Source organism: Lonchura striata, chromosome 3, assembly GCF_046129695.1.
Source record: "Lonchura striata isolate bLonStr1 chromosome 3, bLonStr1.mat, whole genome shotgun sequence".
Classification (NCBI taxonomy): domain Eukaryota; kingdom Metazoa; phylum Chordata; class Aves; order Passeriformes; family Estrildidae; genus Lonchura; species Lonchura striata.
In genome coordinates, this window is record NC_134605.1 from 36,005,349 (window position 1) to 36,028,441 (window position 23,093).

Here is a 23,093-nt window from a genome sequence, read left to right on the forward strand (position 1 = left end):
GCCAAGAAAATCCCAGCTGCTGCTACTGCATACAGGTCAACTAGAAGGCTACACTCAGACTCACTTCTCAATTACCTCCAGGCACTACTCAACCCATGCTTTTTTAAGCAGACTATTATTAGAGAGGTGCTTGGAGGAGAGCCCTTGGGACATGTCCCACTTCTATTGACAGCAGCAGTTTCAAAACACTGAAGATGCCCTAGTGCCTCATCACTACCTGTTGTCAGGAGCCAGAGCACATTGAGGAGACAAGTATCCCACCTACTTTATGCTCAATTAATTGAGAAAGTGGCACGGGGCCTAATGGTCCAAAGCTTTGGCTCACCAAACCAATGCAGGGCTATGCAGAGGGGACTTTGGCAATGCCCAGCAGGTATGAGGAAGGTCATTTATTGTTTACCTGCTGGGGGCAGAAAGAGTGATGTCATTGAGAGTTAACACATAAATAGAGAAAAATACTGGATGAACAGCAACTACAGTGAGAGTAGACCCAGGAAAGGAAACAAATGAGAGAAGAAAGAGCCTACCTGTAACCCAAAATCACAACTAAGGTGACCATTACTGCAACAAGGATAGACTGTAAGAAGAGCTGGACTCTCAGGTACTGCACAGAAGAGGAGGAGATCATAGATGCTTTAATATTCATTTTCAGCTTTAATATACAGCTTTCTAATCTGACAGCTTTATATGTTTGTTCCATATTTAATAAAGGGGGGCACAGAGCTACCTTTACGCAAAAGGGGGAAGAGGTGAGTGGGTTATTTCAGATTTGCTGCAAGGGAGAAGGGCAAAAATGATCTGAGATTTGCTGAAAGACCTGCAGCAAGAAACAAAGAGATAGTATTGCACGATAGGGTTGTAAGGCTTGTTCTGGCAACTAGAAGACTTGAGTAAGCATTGAGATGCCCTCCCACAAGGACCTCATTAAGCCTGCATGCTCAGCATGCTCCCTGGAACTGCAGCATGCATGCATTTCTCTGAAAAAACATGTCCTTCTCTGTCAGTGAAAGGCAATGCTGAAGCTCTCAGCTGAGTACTGAATTTCTGGCAGTAAAGAAAAGTTCAGCTTCCAGCTGCTGCTGCACAAAGAATTAATCAGGGCCAAAGAACTGGAGCAGAGCAAGCCCCACAGATTCCAAGAGGGTGGTTGGCTGTCACCCTGATCATGTCTCCAGCTGACACAACACATAAGCTTCTCTAAGCTTCTCAGGGGAAGCATGAGGAGTTCCCTCACTGCTCTCCTCTGTACTTTGAGTGAAAACACAGGGCACAGCTTCACCCCTCTGGTTCAGCTGAGTGGCTCAGTGCAGGAGGGAGCACCGATGTTCTCCAATTATGTCATAAGATTAGCAATGGTCCAAGCTTTATGCAGAAAGATTTTTTCCTCTCAGCTGAACTTACTCCAGTGACAATTGTGTCTTTCTCCTTTCCTCCCCCTCTGCCAGTACTTCCAGAGTTTGCACCAAGAGAAATAGATCAATTCTAGGCTGCCAGGGCAAGAACTTGGAATTCGAAACAAACCTCCCATGGAGATAGAAAGAGGGAAATACCAGAAGCAGCATTACAAACTAACACTTCCATTTTGTCAAGTTTTGAAGTAATAGAAATTCTAGGAGCTTAAAGTGGTTCAATTGATCCAAAAACCCCCATGGAGACTACTAGCCAAAATAATTAACAATTCCCCCAAGTAGCTTGCTCTGAGTGCTGTTCTTCAGCCAAAATGTTTCCCAAGGAAGAGGGTCAGGAGGGGAGAAGAGAGTGAGGGAACCTGTCTGTTATGCATGCGATTGTTAGCAGTGCAGTGAAGCTTTCTGCTCTTGAAAGGGGAACAAATTATGAATGTGGGAATAAGCAAATAGTGAAAAGTAGGTCTGTGACTGAAAATAATCAAGTCCTGTCCAGTGACATTTTTTTTCTACTGAAGCAGTTGAGAACCGTGACTACAGTAGCTGGCACTATCTTCCTCTCTTTCATTGCACCTTGGCACTAGTCTGAGTGCTACTACAGCTGCATCCTCTCCCATTAATATAAACAAGGGACCAAAGAGGGCAGTTCTGACATACTGCCTTGTGCACTTGTGGGCACACCAAGGCAGGGCCGTATCTTGTTTTTTTTTTATTGCCCGAGTTTAAAGATGAGCTTCTCTGAGGGGTGCCTCCTCTCCATCAGACATCTAGAACCACAGGAAAAGATGAAAGCCAGTTACCAGCTAACAGCTTCTACTTGCAGAGCAGTAGAAGTTTGAGCAGTGGGAGAAGGCTGAGCTCCTCAGTTGTGAGTTGCTAAGCCTAGACTGGGCTGCTCTGCTTATCCATCCTTACTGGAGATTTCCTGCATCAGTACACTGGAGATTAATATGGCCACTCTATTTCCATTACACACTCTGCTATTTCTCCCTTTGTTAAATGGAAACACCAGAGAAAAGATTGCTGGAGACCTTCAAGGCCCGAAGAGCCCTTTCAAACAAAGGCCTAGACACAGCTTGAAAAGCCAGACAGCACACAGCAGAATGGGTGTCTGGGGAACAGAATGCCACTCCTGCCCAGAGGTGGCAGTCCCCTGGCTGGGAGACATGATGGCCAGCAGAACAAGGGTGAGCTGAACTGGCCTCCTCATAGAAATATCCACTGAAGACACTGCACAAACATGCTGCCCTGCATGGACACAGAGTAACATGGGCAGAAGGGTGGCAGGAATAAAAGGTACAGTGAAAGCATGGGGACAGATACATTTCTGACATACAGAGCAGAAGGGATGCTGAGGTGAGACAGCAGCTTGGACCAAGTGAAGAGAGAGAGATCAATATGGAACACGACAAGAAAGAGCATGTAGTTAAGGACTGTGCTGTTCCTGAAAATCACCAGAGAAAATGAACTTCTTGTGCCTTTTGAACTACTATGCCTTTGAAAAAGGTGCCCAGAACAGGACATGTAGCATAGAACATTTGAAGGACAGCAGAAAATGCAAAGAATCCTGCTTTGGGCCTAAGACAGGACAGATGAAGGCGCAGAGACCCAAACACCACGCTCCCATTAGACATATAGGTTCAAGCATAAGATGTCACTCAGCACCAACATCAATTTAATTCTTCCCTCTCAGGACAGGAACAGGGCAGATACTCCTGGAGTTACATCAGCAAGCGGAAAGAGGGCTAAGGAACAAAACTGTGCTGGGAAATCCCAGCTAAACATGCAGGCAACAGAACCACTCTACTCAAGATAGCCCAGACCTGGATGGGGGAAGAGTGCAGCTCTTCTGAGTCACTGAGGTGTGACTCACTTCCACTGAGTCCACTCAACTGCCCAAAACCGCAATGCAGAGGACAGGTCCAGGAAAACAAAACCAAGTTGTCTTCTTGCTGTTCTGTCCTGTTCCTAACAGGCAGCAGGTTACTGTGGCCCTATGCAGCCCCAAAAGTAGTGAAGGAAGCAAGTCCAAGTCTGTAAAACTAGAGGGTCAATGCAATGGCTTTGGCTGTTGTGTTCAATACAGCATTGGAAACAGCTGGAATGTCTCGGGCAACTCTCTGAAAGGGCGGCATGTTGGGTCCTTCCAATGTGTCCAGGATACCTGGAGAACAGAAAAAAGGGGAGAAAAGCAAGAATTAATTCAGATGATAGCAGATAGCACATTTGTTTTTGCTCTTCTCTCTGTCCAGGTAGTGGTTGAGGGTGGCAGGGCCTGTACACATCAGAACTTGTGCTAGGGGCATGAAAGCTACATGCTCCCAAAAAGTACACAGATCCTTTTACTTTGAGGGTGTCAGACCCAGTCCCTGACATTTGACCTGAATGCAGGTACTGCCAGAGATGTTGCCCTGCTGAGGGAAATTGATAAAATCCTGTTTCTACTTCATTCCAGCACAGATCTCACTCTTAGACCAAGACTTTCTTTTATCCTGAAATACACTTGCAGACTCACATCAGGAACTGCAGCTGTGCTGCAATGTGGAATTTTTGTCACTGCAATGCAAACAGACCATGCTTGGCAGGAAATACACAGACCAATGCAAATGTCCTCAATTCTCTGTCAATTACCCTCTCAAGATTGATAATCAGTTTTGGAGTGCTTTGAGGAAAATTGCCTGGAGTATATTTTATTCTATTTTATCTGCCAGAAAGCTACAGGTCAGAACCTTTGCCATAAAAACAGATTCAGGAAGGACAGGATTTATATCCAAAAGGACTTGTAATGATATTATGCTAATTACGCAGATTTATCAAAAATATCACAAACACTGCCTAAACTGGCTGCCTAAACTCATAATAGACACTTGCAGAATTGCATATTTAGGGATCTGGAAACTCTCTAGAGATGGGGTAGGAGAAGAGTTCTGGTTTTGTTTGGTTTTTTTTTAAGGAAGTTGAAATTTTGTTAGGAGAAAAGAAGAAGAGATAGAAGGAGGACATGAAAATCCATGGCCTGGTTAACAGTACCAGCTGGGGAAGATATAGCTTCTGCTATCTGTGCTATACAACACAAGATACAATAATATGTTCAACAAAGAAGTAAAAACGTATGATACATTTCCTGATCAGAGAAAACCAACCTGACTTCAACAATATTCAGGAAGGGGCTGGACATCTGCATGCAAGAAGAGTCAGTGCTGTTACACTTCACTTGTGGAGAAATAATTACGATCCTGCCTCACAAATTGGGTCTTAAGTGCTAAAACTCAGTGCACAGCAACTACCCCAATGTTTACCTGCTGCCCTACTTGAACAGCTTCTTCTAAAAAGCTAGTGATAGTGATTTTAGAGTTGGAAACTGGCACAGATGCCCAAAAGGACAGATTCAAACTGTCCATCCTCTCTCTCAGAGAGAGAAAAAACAACTTCTCTTCCCCCAGATCTAACAAGATATCTTTGTATCTCCCTTGCTTACCTTCTACCACCTTGTGATAAGCAAAGTGCAGATAGAGGAGGAAAAGCATATGCAGAGCAGCAAGAGTCCCACACAGGATGAGCCGCTGGGTATGTCCCACGGTGCGTGAAACCAACACAGCAACCTAAGAGAGAGGAGGTGATCAGAGGCAGGGCACCTGCTACCTGAGCCGCTGGCACTGCAGTCAGAAACACATGGAAGAACAGGTCAGGCAGTGAGAATCTGCAGGAACACCACACTAAGTCTTTTTTGCAGTTTTCACCAACAAATTTGGAGAAATTTGACACTGTTTTGTATAGGTGAACATTGCCCAGTCTTGCCAAGAGTTCAGGATGCTCAGGCATGGCTCTCCACAGCAGCAAGAGCTGTAAGGGAGTAAATAAACCTCCTGCAGCTCTTAGAATGGGTGAGGATATTAATCCAAATAGCACTTCCATATAGCAGTGGCCAAATTATTCAGGAGCATCATTTTCTCCAGAGCAGTTCGTCTGGCTGTGAAATGAACCACCAGGCCAAGGAACAGAAAGCAAACACTTCCGTCCCTTTTTTTGTCCCAGAAAGACCCCAGGCTGCTTATCCCTTACCATCCGTAGTGTAGAGAGTCCACCAACAACCAACCAGAAGATATAGAAGAGGGAGTGGAAGTGAATATTATAGGTGACAAAGAGAGTGATGCAGTGTCCGAAAAGACCGTAGCCCTGACAAAACAAAAATGTCCATGTTAGAAGCACCGGTCCCACACAAAGGGCCATTGATCAAGAGCACAAACCGCCTATTCTTGCAACACTTCACCACAGCAAAGCCTCACAAACCACTCATTCACTGCCGAACAGTCAACCAGAACAACAACTTCAACAGCAGCTCACACACAGATAATCTAAAGGATTCACAGGCATGTCAGAGATTGTGACAACATGGGAAACAGAGGAAATATCCTCCAATCCCAGAGAAACTGGAGTTTCCTGGCTTTTTACCACCAGGTTCTCAAATCAGCAAGTTCAAAGCAGGAGACCTGCATAACGAACTGCCTCTTTGTACTATTGTTGTGCCTGGGATGGTGCAGGTCAGAAGAACATCCCAGAATTCCAGGTTGTCCCAGTGCAGTTACCTGGGACCAGCAGTTTACAAAAAGACTTTGCCTGTTTTTTGGGAAAAACTTATTCTGGAACACCATGCAGCCAGTGTGCATCATAGGGCAGCTCCATGAGTACATACCAATAGTGACAGCATCTGCACCATTGTGATTTGGGCATTGCACAGATATGCCAGGAAATACATGAAAGATGAGACACCCAGCCAGTAACCGAAGCAGGTGCCAATGGCTGTGCCCATCAACGTGCCTTCCCTCTGTGGAGACAGTGTCAGGATGAGGAGAACTCAAAGAAGTGACCTGCCAGTACCCAAATTAACCCATGGGAGTCCCGACACTTTGTAGGCATTATTAAACAGCTGCCCAGCAGCATTCAAGGGGCCACAGGACCTACACCCCAAGCTCTTCCAGCAGCATAGTGTCAAAACTTTCTGGTACATCCTTCTTCCCACCTCCAAACCAACATCCTCAAATCAATCTTCATTTCAGCAAGATGCTTATTCAGTTATAGAAGAGGTTTCCTCTCCTTTTCTAGTGTCATGGCAACCCAGAGCCCAGTCAAACCACCACTTATCACTGAAACTCGACGTACAATGATGGTGTCTGAGGTCTTCATTCCATGCAAAAGAATGGCCACCAGTGTGAAAACCAGCATGAGGGGTCCATACAGCTCGCCTGCAATCTTCTACAGGAGGAGACAGGTGAGGGAAAGTTTGGTTAGAGCCCCAGAATATCAGGGTTCCCACCACAGGTGATGTGAAAAGTGCACTGGATGAAGTTTAGCACCCAGGTTATCACCTGAGGTTAGGTGACAGCACGCTGAGGTTTGGAACAACCATGGGAAGGAGCCACCAACATTTTCAGGAAGAAGAACATCTAACAAACTTAGTCCTTAATAACATGGATTATTACAAGTTTTACAAGGTGTCTGTGGGACAGTCACTTGGCCATGGAGTCTGATTCAGCAAAAGGGAACTCACCTGTGGGAAATTAATCATCTTCACAGGAATCATGGACTCCAGCAGTCTGCATCACAGGAAAGCAGGGAATGACAACAGGAGCAGCGAGAACAACAGGAGAATTAACAAAATACTTCATAAGTAAAAGACACCATATACCCATTACCAGTGTTTGCTATTGTGTTGACAGCCTTTGAGGGACAGTGGATTCTTTCTAAAGGGTGAGTCAAGGTCACTAAAGAACGAAAACCTTCCTGTCAAGTGGGTTAACTTTGCTGAGGAGGGGCAGATTTAATGAAAATATTTAGGGATCCACTCAGGGATGAGAGATCATTGACAGAAGAGCAGGAAGGAAAGGCAAGTTTCCTCATAAAGTCTCACAAAACTTTGCTTCGTTGGACACAGCTGTGTTGCAAACCCAACAGAAGCCACATAGGGCAGCCAAGTACAAAAAGAGTCCCTTCTCCTACACTCAGCAGCAATGCCAGGTGACAGGGCTGCCAGCCCAAGCACAGCACCTCGCTAAGGCGGGCAGGACAAGGCACGATGTGTCTGCCCATAGGTGAGCGTTCCTGCGGGGGCAACTGGCGCTCGCTCGGGCCTGGCAGCCAGACTGCTGCGGGCTCGGAGCCGCTGCCTCCCCGCAGCCCACCTGGCTCGCACTTGGACGGGCTCCACATCGAAGTAGGGCCGGAGGATGTCGATGTTGGCGTAGAGGCTGAAGGCCCTGGAGGCTTGTCTCTTCCCCACCTGCCACATCTGCGGAGAGAAGGAGCGGGCAGCGGCCGGGCGGGCAGGCAGGACCCGGGGCCGGAGGCTGACGGGGGACAGCGCTCACCTGGTCAGCGACCTGCCGGCCCAGCTGCCCCCGCAGCCCCTTCATGCCCAGGAACTCCCCGTCCTCCTCCTCCTCGCCGGCGCCCGCCTCGCCCTCCGCCTCCTCCTCCTCCTCCTTCATGCGCTGGTGCATCTCCCCCATGTCCTCGAAGCTGGAGCCCGACGTGTCGTCCATGTTCTCCATGTCGATGACAGCGGAGCCACCACCCTGCGCCGGGGCAGACTCGGTGTCAGCACCCCCTCGGCCCGGCCCGGCCCCGCCGCCCCCGGCCCGGCCCCACCTGCATGTTGTCCTCGAAGCCGCCCCATTCGGCGGCGGGGGCGCCGCTCCTGCCGCCGCCCGCCGCCCCCGGCGCGGCCATGGCGCCGCTCCCGGCCCCGCCGCGCTGGCCCGGATGGGCGGGAGCGGATGTGACGGAGCCTCCCGGCGCAGCAGCACCGCCAGCAGCGCCGCCCATCGCGCTCATGGCGGCGCGGCGGGGCACGGACGAGATGCGGGACCGCGTGGTGCTGGGCGAGTTCGGCGTGCGCAACGTGAGCGAGCCCGGCGGGCGGGACGGGGCGGGGCGGCCGGCGCCCGCACCCCCTCACCCCCTCACCGCCCCGCCTTGCCCTCTCCCCGCAGGTCCACACCACCGACTTCCCCGGGAACTACCCCGGCTACGAGGACGCCTGGGACCAGCGGCGCTTCGAGGAGGTGGGTGAGCGGCGCCGGGCCGGGGCTGCCCGTGGGTACGGGGCCCTGCAGCCGGCTGACCCGCGGTGCGCGGCTCCCACAGGCGTTCCGCGTGGACGTGATCCGTGAGGAAGAGGACGCCCTGGAGTTCGACATGGTGGGCATCGACGCCGCCATCGCCAACGCCTTCCGCCGCATCCTGCTCGCCGAGGTACCTCTGCTCACCTGGTGGTGCCGGCCTAAGCCTGGCTTGACAGGGAGCGTGGAATGTCCAGCATTGTCAGCCCTTGCGGACAGCTGCGGGCTTTGGAAGAGAAGCACACGTTCGTTCCGCATGGGTGCCAGGAGCCCAAAGAGAATTAGGACTTTAGCAGCATGGGCAATAGCGCCTGCTGGTCCTAGGGGTGCTTTGGTAGTGTCTGCGGGTCAGCCATTTCAACACAGCTGCGTGGCCAACCCAACAGAAGCCACATGATGCTGCCAAGTACTAACAGGTTCAGGATGCCCCAAAGCCCTTTTTCCTGTCCTTCATCTCTTGATTGTTTAAAAAGACGGGGATAGGAATAGATGTGGTGTACGGGTATATTGCATAGCCTGATTTGGTAGAAATACCACTCAAAATAGTCTGCTTGGCAGTTATTTGTGGGAGAGGAGGGACACTTGAGCTGCATAATCTCTTGGCATGTAGTTCAACTATTGTCTTAAGCTGACTTGATCTCTTGTCTCCTTGAGGTGCCAACGATGGCTGTAGAGAAGGTGTTTGTGTACAACAACACATCCATTGTGCAGGATGAAATTCTGGCTCATCGGTTGGGCCTCATCCCTATCCGAGCTGACCCTAGGCTCTTTGAGTACAGAAACCAAGGTGAGAATCTTGAACAGAATAGAAATATTGAAGGTTTCTCTCAAAGTAGGAAATCAGGGTTGTGTAAACTGAGCAGAAGTGTGATTTCATATGCTTCTTCCCAGGAGATCAGGAAGGCACTGAAATTGATACTCTGCAGTTTCAGCTGAAAATCAAATGCAAACGAAACCCTCAGGCTGCCAAGGAATCATCTGATCCTGATGAACTATATTTCAATCATAAAGGTGAGATTGCTCCTAAAAATAGGTGCTGTTTTTTCTTTTTGGTTTTGGGCTGTTTTCTCAGCCCTGTGTGCTCACAGGGAGAGTTGATTCCATTCTGCTAAACTTTCTTTTTGCTATCTCCAGTCCTATACAGCAGCTGGCTGATGCTTGTGGCTTCTCTTTGCAGTGTACAGTAAACACATGACATGGGTGCCCCTGGGGAATCAGACAGACCTTTTCCCAGATGCTGACTTCCGACCTGTTCATGATGACATCCTCATTGCACTGTTGCGACCTGGACAGGAAATAGATGTGCTTATGCACTGTGTCAAGGGTATAGGTGAGTCGTGGCTCCTGGGGCAGCGGGAATGTTTGGAGTAGGGCACTGCAGTGTGATGGGGAAGGGTGGAGAACTGGCTTTTCCCCTGGAACTTCAGGCCTGAGCATCCTTGTTCCCTGAGGCCTGCTCTCATCCTTGACTCTTAACTCTTCATACAGGTAAGGATCATGCCAAGTTTTCTCCTGTGGCCACAGCCAGTTATCGACTGCTTCCTGACATTACTCTCCTGCAGCCTATTGAGGATGAGGCAGCTGAGATGTTGCAGAAGTGCTTCTCCCCTGGAGTCATTGAGATCCAGAATATCAATGGTACTTTTTTCCTGCGCTAACTGCCTTGTTCCTTGCAAGCTTTAGATTGGAGCTTAGAGCCAAACTTTGCAGAAACAAAACCACATGTAATGTTGCTGTGCTGATCAATGGTTCATGTTCTTCCGAGCCTACTTTTATGGATGAGTAGCTGCCATGTGCAGCATGTTGGGTGACAAACACGGATGTCCCTGAAATAAATTGGATACCTGTCCGCAGAGCTCTGCAGCTGTTGACTGCAGCTTGCAGTGCTGTTCAGTTGTGACACTGGGTAGTGAGCTGGAAAAGCAGCTGAGTGTGGAGACTTCTTGTATCTTTCTGGGGTGCATGTACGCTTTGTGTTTGGGTTTTCCTGCCAGGTTAGACTTTCATGTTGGGTATATGCTAATTCTTTTTATTGGTGTCTCCCAGCCTTTGGTGAGGAGGGAGTGCCTGTTTGAGGTAAGCACATGTTGTGACCATAAGGTATCCACCTGCTGCAATTTGTCCATCTCGTTTCATCTTCCCTTTAGGAAAAAAGGTGGCAAGAGTAGCCAATGCACGGTTGGACACATTCAGCAGAGAAGTTTTCCGACATGAGAGTCTGAAAAACCTCGTACGCCTGGCAAGAGTACGGAACCATTACATCTGTAAGTGCCTCGTTTTCCACAGAGTCCTGACATGGTTTGTGTGAGCAAGCAGTGACTGACCAGCATGCATGGCTGGCTCTGTGCCTCTTCCTACCCTCAGCATCCATACATTCAGAACGCAGTGAGTAACTACTTGCTTTGGGATTGAATCTCTTGGTGCTTCCTGCTGGCAAAGGGAGCCGCTTGTCTGGCTGTGAAGATCTGGCTTGTTGCTGTGAGGTGCAAGGGAAGGTGAGGGCCAGCAGCATGGAGCCAGGGGCATGGAGGCTGAGGCTGCCTCGTGGCTGTGCTGACTTGTGTCTGTCTCTGTGCAGTTTCAGTGGAGTCGACAGGTATCTTGCCTCCAGATGTGCTGGTAAGTGAAGCCATCAAGATCCTGATGGGAAAGTGTCAGCGTTTCCTCAATGAGCTGGACTCTGTGTCTATGGAGTGACCGGGCTGTAGCTGGGAAAGCAGAAACCTGCGCTGCTGTTCTGCGCTTCCTGCACCTGCCTCTAGGGGGGATTCCTCTTCCATAGGCAGGAGGCTTGTTAGGGGCTTCTTGCTAGGAATCCAAGGACTATCTCTTTGGATTTTTCTGATGGTAATGAGCTGTAGTGAGAAGATGCACTAAAATAAAGGCTTTTTTTTAAAAAAGCTGTCTCCTATGCCATTCACAATTGTGAAACCATAATACATGGAGGAGAGAGCGGCAGCATGTCTAAAGATGAGTAACAGCATTTATTTTAGATGGTATGCAGTGAGGAGGACTGATAGGGCAGCATCATAAAGCACTTCACAGTAGGTCAGTGAGGTTCAGTAAGTTGCTATCAGAGCACGGCTGTTTTGTGGGCATTTCAAACCAGCTCAGGGATAGTTAATATAGAAAAGGCTGTACTGGCAGAGGACTGGAACACCTCTCTTATGAAGAAACAGAGAGCTGGGATTGTTCAGCTTGGAGAACAAGAAAGCTCCAGGGAGACCCTGTTCTGGCATTTTAGTATCTAAAGGGGGCATGAAGAAAGACTTTACCATGGTCTGTAGTGACAGGCTAAGGGCCAACAGTTTTGAACTGGAAGAAGGTAGACTTATATTGAACATTAGGTATTTTTTACAATGAGGGTAGAAGTAAGTTATCACAGGTTGCCCGGAGCTGTGAATGCCCCATCCCTGGAAGTGTTTGAGGCCAGGTTAGATGCAGCATGTAAAGAGTTGAAAATGTCTGGGAGTATTGTTGTGTCCCAGTTGCTGAAGTCAATGCACGCTATAGTGCTAGACCTCAGCAAGTAAGTAGAACGAAAGTTCTGTTTCGTTGGGGTAGAATTACTTAGGAGTGTAAACATCCTGTTAGGCTCAATATGCTGTAGGGAGGAGGTACACTTGGCATCCTGGCTCCAAACCCAACCTGTCCTATGCCATGCTGCAGACCCAGGCATATGCTGCATGTGCCTATCACATGTTATCACTATCTATCTATCTGTTTTTCAGTGCCATTACTTCGCATGCTTATGGGACAGACCCTTGAAAAGCCTAAGGGTTTTGCTTTGATAGCACATACCCCTCAAGGTGTAAGCTGGGACCTAGAATTAAAATAAACTAGCAGTGACAAATAAATACTTTAAAAATGCAATTTCACCTATTAAACTATATAGTCTGGAATGGTTCATCCCCTCCCTGACAATGTATTAACCACCAGCAAAGATGTCCCCTTTTTGGTAGCTGGAATAAGGAATGCTGAGAAATCTCCAGGCAGGTAGTCTGGTCTGACCAGAGGTCCCAGATCTTATTGAAACTGATAAAAGAATAAAAATGTAACATGACACCATGTGTATGAAACTGGAATAGCTTTACTTGACATTCAGGTGTAACACAACCAGTTCAGAGACAGCTTTGGATTTAAACATTCCTACAAAAAAGGTTTAAAATCCATTTTACAAAACCCCCTTGTGTCTAGCATGAAGTCACAGAATGTTAAAAATATCACAACACAATAAATACACCCAGCCTTTGCTAGAGCCAGGAGCCATGTTAGCTCAGAGGTTAAAAAAGTTTGAGGTTAGGAAAAAAGTGGAGGGTGCTGGTGGAACAGCAGGGGCAGGAGGGTGAGTGGATGCCCAAGGCCTGCTCTTCCTATCTGCACTCCCACTCCTCCCAACCCCAGCCTTTTTGTCCAGTCTGTCCATGTGGAGACATCACTTCTCCACCTACCACAGTTTATTACTTGTTCTGTCCCCTGGATGGCAAAACTGCCAGCTAGCTCTGGACAGACCCTCCTAGCTCCTGTGGTAACTCTAGGATAGATTGTGTATATTTGTCATGTAAGGAGGACCAGCTTTGCAGACTGGAGTGGCTTCATAAGAGTCCCACCACATCTAAAACCCAGTTTCTGACCTGGCTCCCTCCTGAAAACTGCAGTATAAAGCCCACCCCTCCTGCCCCACCATGCAATTCTCTGGGAAGTACCAGACTGGGTAAAAACGGGCTACTGTCACCTCCACTGCAACAGGGCAAGGAGATCCTTTTTGGATTGCAGGTGCTTCAGGTATTGGTCCAGATTTTATTTACCCTGCACTGGCCAAGTTCTAGTCTACAGGGCATGGAAAAATGAAAAAAAAAAAATTAAGAAAAAAATATATCCTGCTCCCCCTGAGAGATGTCCAAGAAAGGCTGGCTCAAAGTAAAAGCCTTCCATTTGGCTCTGGGTAGAACAAGCTGTATGATCATATCTATACATACATATGTATATATATGACAGTGTCTGCCTCTTTCTAGAGAGCAGTTGCACCTTAGAAAGGCTGATCTCACAGGAGATCCTAGAGCACTGCTAGGCTTCCTGGCACGCAGCCCTCAGCCCAAGGCTCAGCATCCTGGAGGGAAACGGATTCAGCAGAATTCCAGTCCGCTAAGCACAAGTGCTGATAAGCGTGACAGGAGTGTCCAATGTGTTCCCTACAAAGCCTGGCTACTAGCACCCAGAGGAAGATTACATTAGGGTAGCCCCTTTTCACATGGCACACTACTCTGCCTTTTGCATTAATCCTAAACTCCAAGGGCTGAAGAGGTGGAGCAAGAGTGACCCAAGGCTACAAGATTATCAGGCTTTACCCTAACGAGGTCTATGGACTCAGCTCCCACCTTGCAGAGAAGCAGAGGTCTAAAGACTCTCATCCAATGGAGGGGAAGGAGTCATGGGAAGAGCTTAATATTGACTGGTTCAAATGCCACCACAAGCCCCATACCAGTGTATGGAAGAGAAGGGGACAGGACCCGTAAGGGGCTTTACTCAGATGAGTGCTTGTGGAGGCAGTGACAATGAGAATCTAATGTGCTTACTATGAGGAGAGACAAATTATAAGGTAGGGGAGGAGATGGTTGCAGCATCCCAGGCTCAGGGTTCAAAGAGTACATTGAAGGCCTCTCCATCCTCGTTTTCTAGCACGTCTGTCTCCAGTGATGGCTTCACCTTTTTGAAGAGAGATGGAAGGTTCCGAATATGAACCTCCTTGCGGAACTGCTCCCCGATGGGCTTCTGCAGAGGACAGACAGGCAGACATCAATCATTACTGTGTTCATACCCCTACTGAGCTCAGGGGTAGTTTGCTTGCACATCAGAGGCAGATCCTAGGTTCTGAGCAATCCCTAGGCTGGACCTTGTTGTTATATTTTGAGGAATTTCAAGCCTGGCTTCTCCCAAGTGCCAAGTTACCAAGTGAGGTAACCTTTAGAATACCAGCTCCCCAGCTTCTGATTCAGTGTCAAAGGCTCCACCACCACCACCCTCACAGAAGTCCAGTTGCCCACCCAGCAGCTTCAAACAAACATTTTAACACTCTGTTTCCCTGGGCACCCTTGTGCAAGGCACCTGCTGCCTCTTAGTGAGAGGCCATTGCTGGAGGGGCTGCTCAGTCTGCTGGACCTCCAGGGTGAAGAGAGGCAGAACCAACACTAAGAACAAGCTGTAATAGCCTCCTGGCTGGAAAGGGGGGTGGTTGCTGAGAGGAGGCAGGCTGGCCATGCCATCTCTTCTGCAGCATACAGCTGTGAAATTTTCATCCAGGATATCACTTACCCCAATGCAACCTGAGATGAGGCGCTTGAAGTGATCCTTCCGGCGCTTGTCTGCCGTTTTTTGCAGTGTTGGGTTGAGAAGCTTTGAATCAAACTGCTCCAAAGAGTCCAGCTGGATGTCTGGAATCTGCTCCATCACTGCCTTCAGCTCACCATAGCGAGGGCGCTGCATGGAGAAGTACCATTAACACAGCTCTGCTAGAGTAACAGCCTTGCCCTCACTGGGGGCCATTAACTCCTCTGCCCCTACCCACTAGGCAAGGGATTACTTTTCACCATTCCCCTCATATTCCTCAACCTCACATTTGGATGAAGAACAGAATTTCTCACCAAGGCCTCGTAGATCTGGAAAGCCAGGTGGACAAGAGCTGCCATGCAGCCATCATGCTGCCCATGTACCTGTAAGCCCTTGAGCACACTTGTGAAAAACCAGGACACAGCATCAGGAAGGAGGTTTCCTGGAAGCACCTGGAGAAGAAGCATTGTCAGCACTGAAGCAAGATACTGGTGGTACACAACACCACCTTTTCTGCAACAGCTTGCTCTTCCTGAGGGAGAAGGTGCCCAGGGGTGAAGGAGCCACACTTCTCACAACATTTAGAGCTTCCTCTTCCAACCCTGCCAGAGCTAATCCCTTCTTCCTCCCAGAGATACCTGTTTGAGCAGTGGCCAGCAAAGCTGTGTTGTGGTTCTTTGGCAGGATAAGGTGTCCTTCCAGGACAGGGATGTGTAGGCAGTGATCAGAACTGCAGTGCAAACATCCTGAAAAGGAGTCAGAGGGGAAAACCAGTCAGAGGAACTATTTTCTACTTCCACCATTCAAACCTCATGGGAGTCAAGAAGCAATCCAGAGAATCTGCAGGAGCTTCTGAGAATCCTGCATCTTACTGTTGCTCACCCAGTGTGCACCATCAGAACCATAAGGTACCAGTGTTTAGTTAACCTGCTCCCTTCAACTCCTTGGGAAAAACCCTGGAGCACTCATGAACTCCCCTCAGCTGCTACTCTCAAGTCACTACAAAAGCTTCTACAAGAGCTTCTGAGGCATCCACAGCAGAGAATACAGAAAAATAAAGCTGGATGAAAACTGGGGCCCAGGATAAAGGTAGAGCCAGGGAGCACCCTGGGGGCTGAATATCCAGGGCCTCTTCCCCAGGAGGATTGAAGCTCTGTAGCTGTGTGTTTGTTATAACTGGATCCCGGCTCCCATTTGCTTTGTGGCTTCTGCAAGGCCCCTAGAAGCCATGTATGTACCTAAGAGGTGATTCCCACATGGGGAATGCTCCAGCAGCCTAGATCTCTGCAGCAGTGTTTGGCTGCAGAGCAGACAATGTGACAAAGAGTACAGAGAAAGAATGGTGGCAGTCAGAGCACATGCTCTTACCTCTTGCTTCATCAGACACTTGCCAAGCTCAGTGAGCTCTGCGTTGGCAGGGGGAGTCACCTCCGTGGCCATCGCTTCATCATCTGCAGAGCAAAGGCTGCACTGTGAACACGGCCTCCCAAGGACTGAGGGGGACTTAGGGAGGCTGCAAGAACTAAGCTGGGAGCCAGGAGACAGCACACAGAATCAGTGTCCTGGCACAGCTTACCCAGAGTATCTCTTTTCAAGCAAAAAGCACCCACCTTTTATGGGGCAGGAGGGGCATGCAACTGGCTACCTTCAGCTCTTGGGAAGCTGTTCACATCCCACTCTGCTCCTCAACCCACTTCTCAGAACCTTAAGAACCAGCTGTTCCAATATGCCACTTGAATCCTGCAGGACACTCATTTCCAGGCTAGACTAGGCTTTTCTGTGGCCCCCAGGCATACTGGGCAGAACAGAGCTGAAGGCTTTTTTCCAAACCTATGCCCCTGACACAGAACTTCCAGCATCAGCCCAACCTCCCCCTCAAGAAACAGAAAAGGAACAGCATTTGTGTACTCCAAGGGCAGGAAAGCAAAGGTAGGCATTTACTTACCATCCCCATCTACAGCAGCAGTAGTGTTCTGTTCAACACCTTTCTTAGAAACACAGCAAACAGCTGCAAAAACAGTTGCAGGTCAGAGGAGCAGAAAAGGGAAGATCCTTCTGCAGAACATGCAGAGATTATCCTACAGACTCTGTTGGGCTCACAGCTGCTTCAAGCTCTCCCAGCTCTTACAGGGAATCAGAAGAATCAGAAAGCCCAGTATAAAAGCTCAATACTGCACTAACTGGAAGGCTGTAACACCCCACCCACAGTACCTTCCCACAGTGGAACCTGCTGCACAGTGGTTGCTTCCTACTACTGAGAACCAGGAATGTGCAAAATCATCTGAAGCCCATAATGCAAGAACACTGATTTAATGCAAAAAGGCTAGTCAAGAAAGGAGACAGAAGATTGAGATCTGTAATCTCCATGGAATCAATTTCCCCAGCCTTCCTGTACAAAGCCATTCTGACACAAAAATGTTGGAGAAGGCAATACAAGGGAGACTGCTTTGGGAGACGGACTCTTCCCTTACGTCTGGTTAGAGACATGGCAATTGCTAGCAACAAAACTGCTCAACACTTGGCTTGTCCACAAATCCATGGCCCATATAGGGTTCCAAAGCACAGAATGGGAGAACCCAATTCCCTGCAGGACTGGATTCCTACAGGAATGGTGCCAAAACCATGGAGCCCTAAAAGCTAACAAAAGGAGGAATACCTTTTCCATAGGTTTTCAATTATCTCATACTAGGTTTTAGCTAAAATTTTGGCAGGGCTGTCTCACATCTGCCTTCTCATGGGTATGTTACATACTAATGATGGTTCTAATTAAGTTTTACTGCACATTGGGAATTCCTGTTGTGCACTCCAAGGAAAACTTCCCACATATCTCAGGAGACCTAATCTGATTTCACTTACTGGCAAGATCCATGACTTCTCGAGTCAGCAGCCTGACTAGCTGTTCCTCAAGCATCTCCTGAGACTCAGGGTTGTCATCTGCAGCATCATCCTCACTGAGGAGAACAGGTTTTAGTTTGACAGAAGCCAAGGTCTTCAAATACCCCTCCACCCAAACACAGGGAATGAGTCACCAGTGTGTCTTTCAGCCCTTTCTTGCAGGGATGTTCCTGGGCAAAGGGCCACATAAAGGACACCATTTCCCTCTGTACCAAGGGGTGGAAGCTTACCAGAGCATGCTTCGCTGGTTGATCACCTGCCATTTCTGTGACAACCTCTGTTCAAGACAGAAGGAAAGATTAAGTCTGGAGACAATGCAAGGAGACCCAAGCAACATCTGCTGGCAGACGCACGAGAACTTTAAATGCCAAGACCCATTTTGAATGGCAGGAGAACTGGTATCAAGTGTGCTGGAATGTGAATGAGCTGTCATGAAAATGAGAGGATACAGGAAAAAAAGCCAAAAACAGACCCAAAAATTATCATGGCTGCAGGTTGAGGAGTTCATGTCCACAGGTTTGAACTCACAGCAAGGGCTGCTGTGCAACAGCCAGGGTTCAATGCACTTTAAAGCCTCCCCCTGCAAACATCATCAAAATCATAAGCATCAAGACTCTGCCTTCGTCTCTGCTGGCTCTGTAGAGACAGACATTCCCACACATTCCTGCCAGCTCCTAAAGGGAGTCAGCGCTGTCAAGGAACAGGCACTGAACAAGCTGTTTCTTACCATGTGCAGATAGGTAAAGAGTGGTCCCAGCATGGGGCAGACAAGGGTTTCGTAGTATTCTGCAGGGCAGGAAAGCACCAAGGGCTTCACAAACACACCTGCACAGACCAGTTAAGGAAGAGATCCAACACAGCCAGCTGCTAGGGAGACTGCAGCACACTGCGCAAGCCAGCCCATTCCACTGGGAGCCAAGGGACAGACACTTGGAAGCCCACCTTCTCACAGCCCTAAATTAACAAGTGGCATCTCTGTACAGCAAGAACTTCAGTTATTCAACTCTTTCCCCAACAGTTCAGCTGAGAAAGTTAAGGGTACTTAGCACCCACTTCCTAGCTGTGAGACTGAATATCTAGCCTGGGAAAGCAGGTTTGGAAACCCACATGATCTCCCAGAGATGCACATCCTAATGTCAAGTTCCTCACTATCCAAGCTGCCTTGCCCCTCAGAAGGCACTACTCCCCTCTCATAGTGCCTCCAGAACCACACAAACCCTTTGCATTTATTCAGACCCCATGCACTGCTCATTCTCTTTGTGCCCTCCTATCATCATACCTTACCCACACCAGGTGTATCCCTGTTTGTTTACCTCCTCAATCACCCTTCTTTGTCTTGGCCATACTGAAAACAATAAAGGCTTTAATTTTATGTCTTCAGAGCCTCCCAGGCTGGCCTGAGACGGTGATGGAAGGATACGGAGCATGGGACGCAGTCTGTAATCAGGAATGTTGTTGAGGTTGTTGAAAGCAGAGCTGAGGAGCTGGGTGGCAAGACCCTCAACAGTGTAGAAATCCTGTTGCATGGAGGGGCCTGCATTTCCCAGGATGTGAAAACTTCAATGAAAAACAAGTTAGTTACAAGTCTGCCAGATAACAAGTACGTCTCTGATCTGCAAAGGCTACAAGTTCTATCATCTTGAGACTACACAGTTGTCACATTCCTAAACAAATACTCTAGAGGAGTTTTAGCACAGTATCTCTTTTTTTCTGGGATACTTGCAGAGGGACAATGAATTAAGCATTTAAGCACTACAAGGTACTTCCAAGTGCTGATGTACCCTGACACATAATTAGAAGGGGCAAAAGAGACAAACTAGATCAGGATATCAGGCAAGTGCTCCAATCTGACTACCTAACTGCAGGAGAGCAAAAAGTAGATCCCCATTTTGAGGTACTTTTTCAAGACTATTCCATGTCTGTGTGGCAGGTTACAACCACTGTATATATATTTTATATATATATATATATGTATATATATGTAAATACAAGCTGCATGCCACCACTGCAGCTTGTACTTGGGCATTGCAGGATACAGCTCACATCAAATGTCTACTCTAAAGGAAGTTAGGACCCCACAATAACCTACTGCTCTGGCTGTGCAGTGCTGGAATGTGGTGAGAGATGTAATACTCTTACCAGTTGTCGTAGAGGGTACAAAAGAAGCCCTGCATCCTTTCTAAGACTGTTTTGTAAACAGGAGAATCATAAAGCTCCAACAAAGGCTGAGGGAGACCTGTGGGAAGGAATAAGCTTCAGTTACATTAATGAGAGAGCACAGTGCACCTTCAGAGCATGCTGGGCAGGCCCCAGCCAGCTTGACATCAGCAAGGGAAGCTCTTGGCAAGAGCCAAATAGGAAGTGGTGCAGCAACTCTGGGGCAGAAAGTCAGAGGTCAGCCAGGTTCAAGCTGGTTGCACCCAGAGCAGAGGTGTTTTCACTGAGGTTGTTGTAGCTGCCTCATTTCTGAAGTGGAACCTGAGCTATCAGAACCCAGTCAGCAGCAAAGCTGGCAGTTGTTGCAGCTCTTCTAATAGCTCATCTCTTCAGGTTTGTATTCTCTGCCAGGATAAAAGCTACTGTAGAACTATGATATTAAAATGTTTAGAGCAGAGATCAAGGCCCTGCTTCTTTATGTGCAGGGGCTCACAGACAGAGTTTTTAAAGTGACATAAAACAGGTGAAGGAACCATGTTCTCATTTTATAGCTAGGAAATGGAGAAAAAAAGACAAAGCAACTTCCCCAAAATATTTCACTGTCTGTCAACCTGACATTAAACCCCAATTTCCAAAGTCATAATCCCCACTTCATCCACAAGGCCACTCACTTCTGCTTGGCGGGAAAGGCTTCTGTGCTCACAAGCTCCAATCTGCTTTAAGAAGGTTCCAAAGCCTTCTTTCTAAGATGCTGTCTAGAAACAAGTGCCAGAGCCACACTGCACAACTTGGCTCTTGCCCTCCAGGACAGGTCTCTGCACCAGCATTCAGGGCTCCTTCTGAGCACTAATTCTGCTCAAAGGCAGACAATTACAGCACCCTCCAGCCTCTGCAGCCTGAAATGCCGTGTTGCAGAGACCACCACCAACCCAGGCATGGGATAAGCAGCCTGGAAGTGTATCCTTCAATGCATGCAGAAGAAACCAATGTGTCTGAGACCAATAACTTATTTACATCTTAGTTTCAGCTGGTTCAAATCACAGCTGAACTGCAAATGCTATGAAGAAGCTGGTCTTCAGCACTATTTCACTGGACAGATCACTAACTCACGTATCCCTAAGAATCTGCCATTCCTCCTGAAGAGAAACCTCTTACCTAGAATGGCATTCTTCTCCACATCCAGCATGTCCAGGGCCTTTGCAAATGAATCCCCCAGCCTAGCCACCATCTCTGGCATGTAAAGGTTGTTGTGAGTCCTGAAACAGAAGAGCACTTGGTTTATACTCATGTAAATCAATCCCTTTTCACCCTTGACAGTGGAATCCTCTCCTTCAGCTTGTGGACAGCTCTTCTGAAGCAGATGATGAGGAAGGTGAGACCACGCATGTGTGCATGGGATCCCCCTTCCCCACCTGCAAAAACACTGGGGAAGCTAGACAGAGACATGGAGTGACTCCACCTCATGTCCTGAATCTCCTGGCTGCCCCTTCTACATATTTCAGTTCATCCCACCCCTTGCAAGCACCAGCAGTAAAAACTCCCAGCAATTCTCCAGATGATGCTGGGAACAACTTATTAGCTTGGCCAAAGGGATGAGAGAATGTATTTTTAGAACTGACAAGACATGGATTTTGTCATCTCAAAAGACTGCTGCACCTAAGGCCCCTGCAGAGGGAGGAGCTGTTTCAGCTCCATACACACACTGCTCCTCAGGGTTGAGTCACAGTCCCCAGAATAGCAGGTGGCATTGGAGAAACTCTAGTGAGAACATCAGTCCCATCAGATGTTACTCATGGCAGGCACACCGGCCCCCTGGACAACACATTCAGCTGGGAACAGTTCCGTGTCATAGGAAGTGGCCACTGTCAGCTGTCTGCAAGGGACACCAATTCAGCCATGGGTGGCTGGTTCTTGCCATCTAGGCCAAAATGAGTCCTCTCTCTTAGCCAGGGTACTGACACTCAGAGCTGGAGTTGGCAGGGGCGTCTCTCTCACCTACCTCTCTCCTTTGAGACCTCAGACCTCCACTCTGGGTGTCGCCAGCTGCCCACAGCACAAATCCTGCAGCCTCCTCCAAAACTGCAATGCCATTGTACCTGCTGCTAGAGGTGATCAAGGGCAACTCAGTATCTCCTCCTTGAGCAGCATTTCCCAAAGCAGGCAGTACATGGGAATGGCTGGGGGAAGGGAGGGTGGACAGACCTCAGGATGTTCTCCAGAGTCTCAGCTTTCACTCATGTAGTAATTACTGGTTTTTGGTATTTTTTTTAAAGGTCTATGTTCATAATTCTGACAACTGTGAGGCAGTGATGTCTGTCTGCACTTGCAGAAAGCTCCAAAAGCACAACTAGCCTCTTTCTCTCTGCAAGTGTTATATTCCCTGCTCACTGCACATGAGGAAGGCAAGTATGTGAACTTCATGAGAAAGAGCTATAGAAATGACTTCCTAATGACTCATACTCTCATTCTGGGCTGGATCTAACACCATGCAACAGGCCTCAGAGAGGCACAAGCTGATTCTGCTTTGCCAAGAAGGGCTAGGGAACATCCCACCTTCCACACTGATTAATGCTGCCCCACTGACTCAAAAAGCTGCACATTTTTGCTTGAGGTTATCCTGAAACTTAGCCACTAAAATAATCTCTTGTCTGTCTCTTGTCCACTCCATGTCAGTGTTGGCTTTGCCTCATGCTGGGCAGAAGGCCAGTGGTGCAAATGCAGGGACTGTGGAATTGCAAAGGTGAGCCCTGAAATCACAGTGCACTAACTCCAGCTGGACAGGCCAGACAGTCATCTCCTGAAGGTGAGGTCATGGTCCTTAGTTGTTCCAGAGTCCTTGAAGCATTTTCTTAAGTCTGAGAGTTAGAAGGCAGATATTCACTTACAGGGCAAGCTCTCTTAATACTTTAGCAAATTCCCAGTGGGAATGGGAGAGAAAATGGCCAACCACCCACTCCCTGTGGGAGTTAAAAAGGCATCCAACAGCCCTCATGTGTGATGATATAGCTCCTAGGCATGTTTAAGCTGAGACTTATCAGCATTCCTGGGCACACCACACACAGGAAAACAAAGTAAAACTAATTTCAACAGACATTTATGCTTTATAAAAGACAAGCAAAGGATATGGCAGGACTTGCAGAATTTTCAGTGATGGTCATAGGTCGGCTAGAAAGAGTATCTGATGCCTAGA

General features: G+C 48.2%; 3 protein-coding genes across 7 annotated transcripts in view; 1 reads left to right on the forward strand and 2 right to left on the reverse strand.

Moving 5' to 3' along the window:
- Positions 1 to 617: 617 nt before the first annotated feature.
- YIPF3 (Yip1 domain family member 3) lies at positions 618 to 8,146 on the reverse strand. 3 transcript variants are annotated; one of them, XM_021544123.2, is made up of 9 exons: positions 8,052 to 8,146; positions 7,772 to 7,978; positions 7,586 to 7,692; positions 6,955 to 7,000; positions 6,567 to 6,659; positions 6,100 to 6,231; positions 5,469 to 5,582; positions 4,885 to 5,008; positions 618 to 3,570 (listed from the first exon to the last, which is right to left on the reverse strand). In XM_021544123.2, the coding sequence occupies exons 1-9, from the start codon at positions 8,130 to 8,132 to the stop codon at positions 3,449 to 3,451; spliced, it is 1,026 nt and encodes a 341-aa protein (XP_021399798.1). In that variant the 5' UTR covers positions 8,133 to 8,146; the 3' UTR covers positions 618 to 3,448. The 3 variants fall into 3 exon arrangements, with proteins under 3 accessions (XP_021399798.1, XP_077638197.1, XP_021399799.1); XM_077782071.1 differs by having other exon boundaries at positions 8,056 to 8,145; XM_021544124.2 differs by lacking the exon at positions 6,100 to 6,231.
- A 51-nt stretch (positions 8,147 to 8,197) lies between these two features.
- POLR1C (RNA polymerase I and III subunit C) lies at positions 8,198 to 12,587 on the forward strand. The gene is made up of 9 exons (XM_021544121.2): positions 8,198 to 8,304; positions 8,396 to 8,467; positions 8,550 to 8,657; positions 9,179 to 9,311; positions 9,416 to 9,535; positions 9,702 to 9,854; positions 10,013 to 10,162; positions 10,672 to 10,788; positions 11,103 to 12,587. The coding sequence occupies exons 1-9, from the start codon at positions 8,236 to 8,238 to the stop codon at positions 11,219 to 11,221; spliced, it is 1,041 nt and encodes a 346-aa protein (XP_021399796.1). The 5' UTR covers positions 8,198 to 8,235; the 3' UTR covers positions 11,222 to 12,587.
- A 7-nt stretch (positions 12,588 to 12,594) lies between these two features.
- XPO5 (exportin 5) overlaps positions 12,595 to 23,093 on the reverse strand; it is a 30,003-nt gene continuing 19,504 nt past the window's right edge. For all 3 annotated transcript variants that reach the window (XM_021544119.2, XM_021544118.2, XM_021544120.2), the window contains 12 exons: positions 21,059 to 21,159; positions 19,886 to 19,982; positions 19,167 to 19,303; positions 18,474 to 18,571; positions 17,977 to 18,023; positions 17,708 to 17,802; positions 16,797 to 16,859; positions 16,220 to 16,302; positions 15,490 to 15,597; positions 15,166 to 15,303; positions 14,837 to 15,001; positions 12,595 to 14,296 (listed from right to left, as the gene is read on the reverse strand). In XM_021544119.2, coding sequence (XP_021399794.1) covers positions 14,156 to 14,296; positions 14,837 to 15,001; positions 15,166 to 15,303; positions 15,490 to 15,597; positions 16,220 to 16,302; positions 16,797 to 16,859; positions 17,708 to 17,802; positions 17,977 to 18,023; positions 18,474 to 18,571; positions 19,167 to 19,303; positions 19,886 to 19,982; positions 21,059 to 21,159 — 1,273 coding nt within the window. In that variant the 3' untranslated portion in view covers positions 12,595 to 14,155. The remainder of the gene's footprint in view (positions 14,297 to 14,836; positions 15,002 to 15,165; positions 15,304 to 15,489; positions 15,598 to 16,219; positions 16,303 to 16,796; positions 16,860 to 17,707; positions 17,803 to 17,976; positions 18,024 to 18,473; positions 18,572 to 19,166; positions 19,304 to 19,885; positions 19,983 to 21,058; positions 21,160 to 23,093) is intronic.

What these genes read in the sequence shown, in the direction of transcription:
- YIPF3 (XM_021544123.2), bottom strand. Translation starts at nt 8,132, where the DNA reads ATGGCCGCGCCGGGGGCGGCGGGCGGCGGCAGGAGCGGCGCCCCCGCC. An exon ending in AGACCTCAGACACCATCATT is followed by an intron (nt 6,232 to 6,566) that starts GTACGTCGAGTT and finishes CTGTCTCCACAG; the next exon opens with AGGGAAGGCACGTTGATGGG. An exon ending in TGCAGATGCTGTCACTATTG is followed by an intron (nt 5,583 to 6,099) that starts GTATGTACTCAT and finishes TTGTTTTGTCAG; the next exon opens with GGCTACGGTCTTTTCGGACA.
- POLR1C (XM_021544121.2), top strand. Translation starts at nt 8,236, where the DNA reads ATGGCGGCGCGGCGGGGCACGGACGAGATGCGGGACCGCGTGGTGCTG. An exon ending in GCCGCATCCTGCTCGCCGAG is followed by an intron (nt 8,658 to 9,178) that starts GTACCTCTGCTC and finishes TGTCTCCTTGAG; the next exon opens with GTGCCAACGATGGCTGTAGA. An exon ending in TGAGATCCAGAATATCAATG is followed by an intron (nt 10,163 to 10,671) that starts GTACTTTTTTCC and finishes TCTTCCCTTTAG; the next exon opens with GAAAAAAGGTGGCAAGAGTA.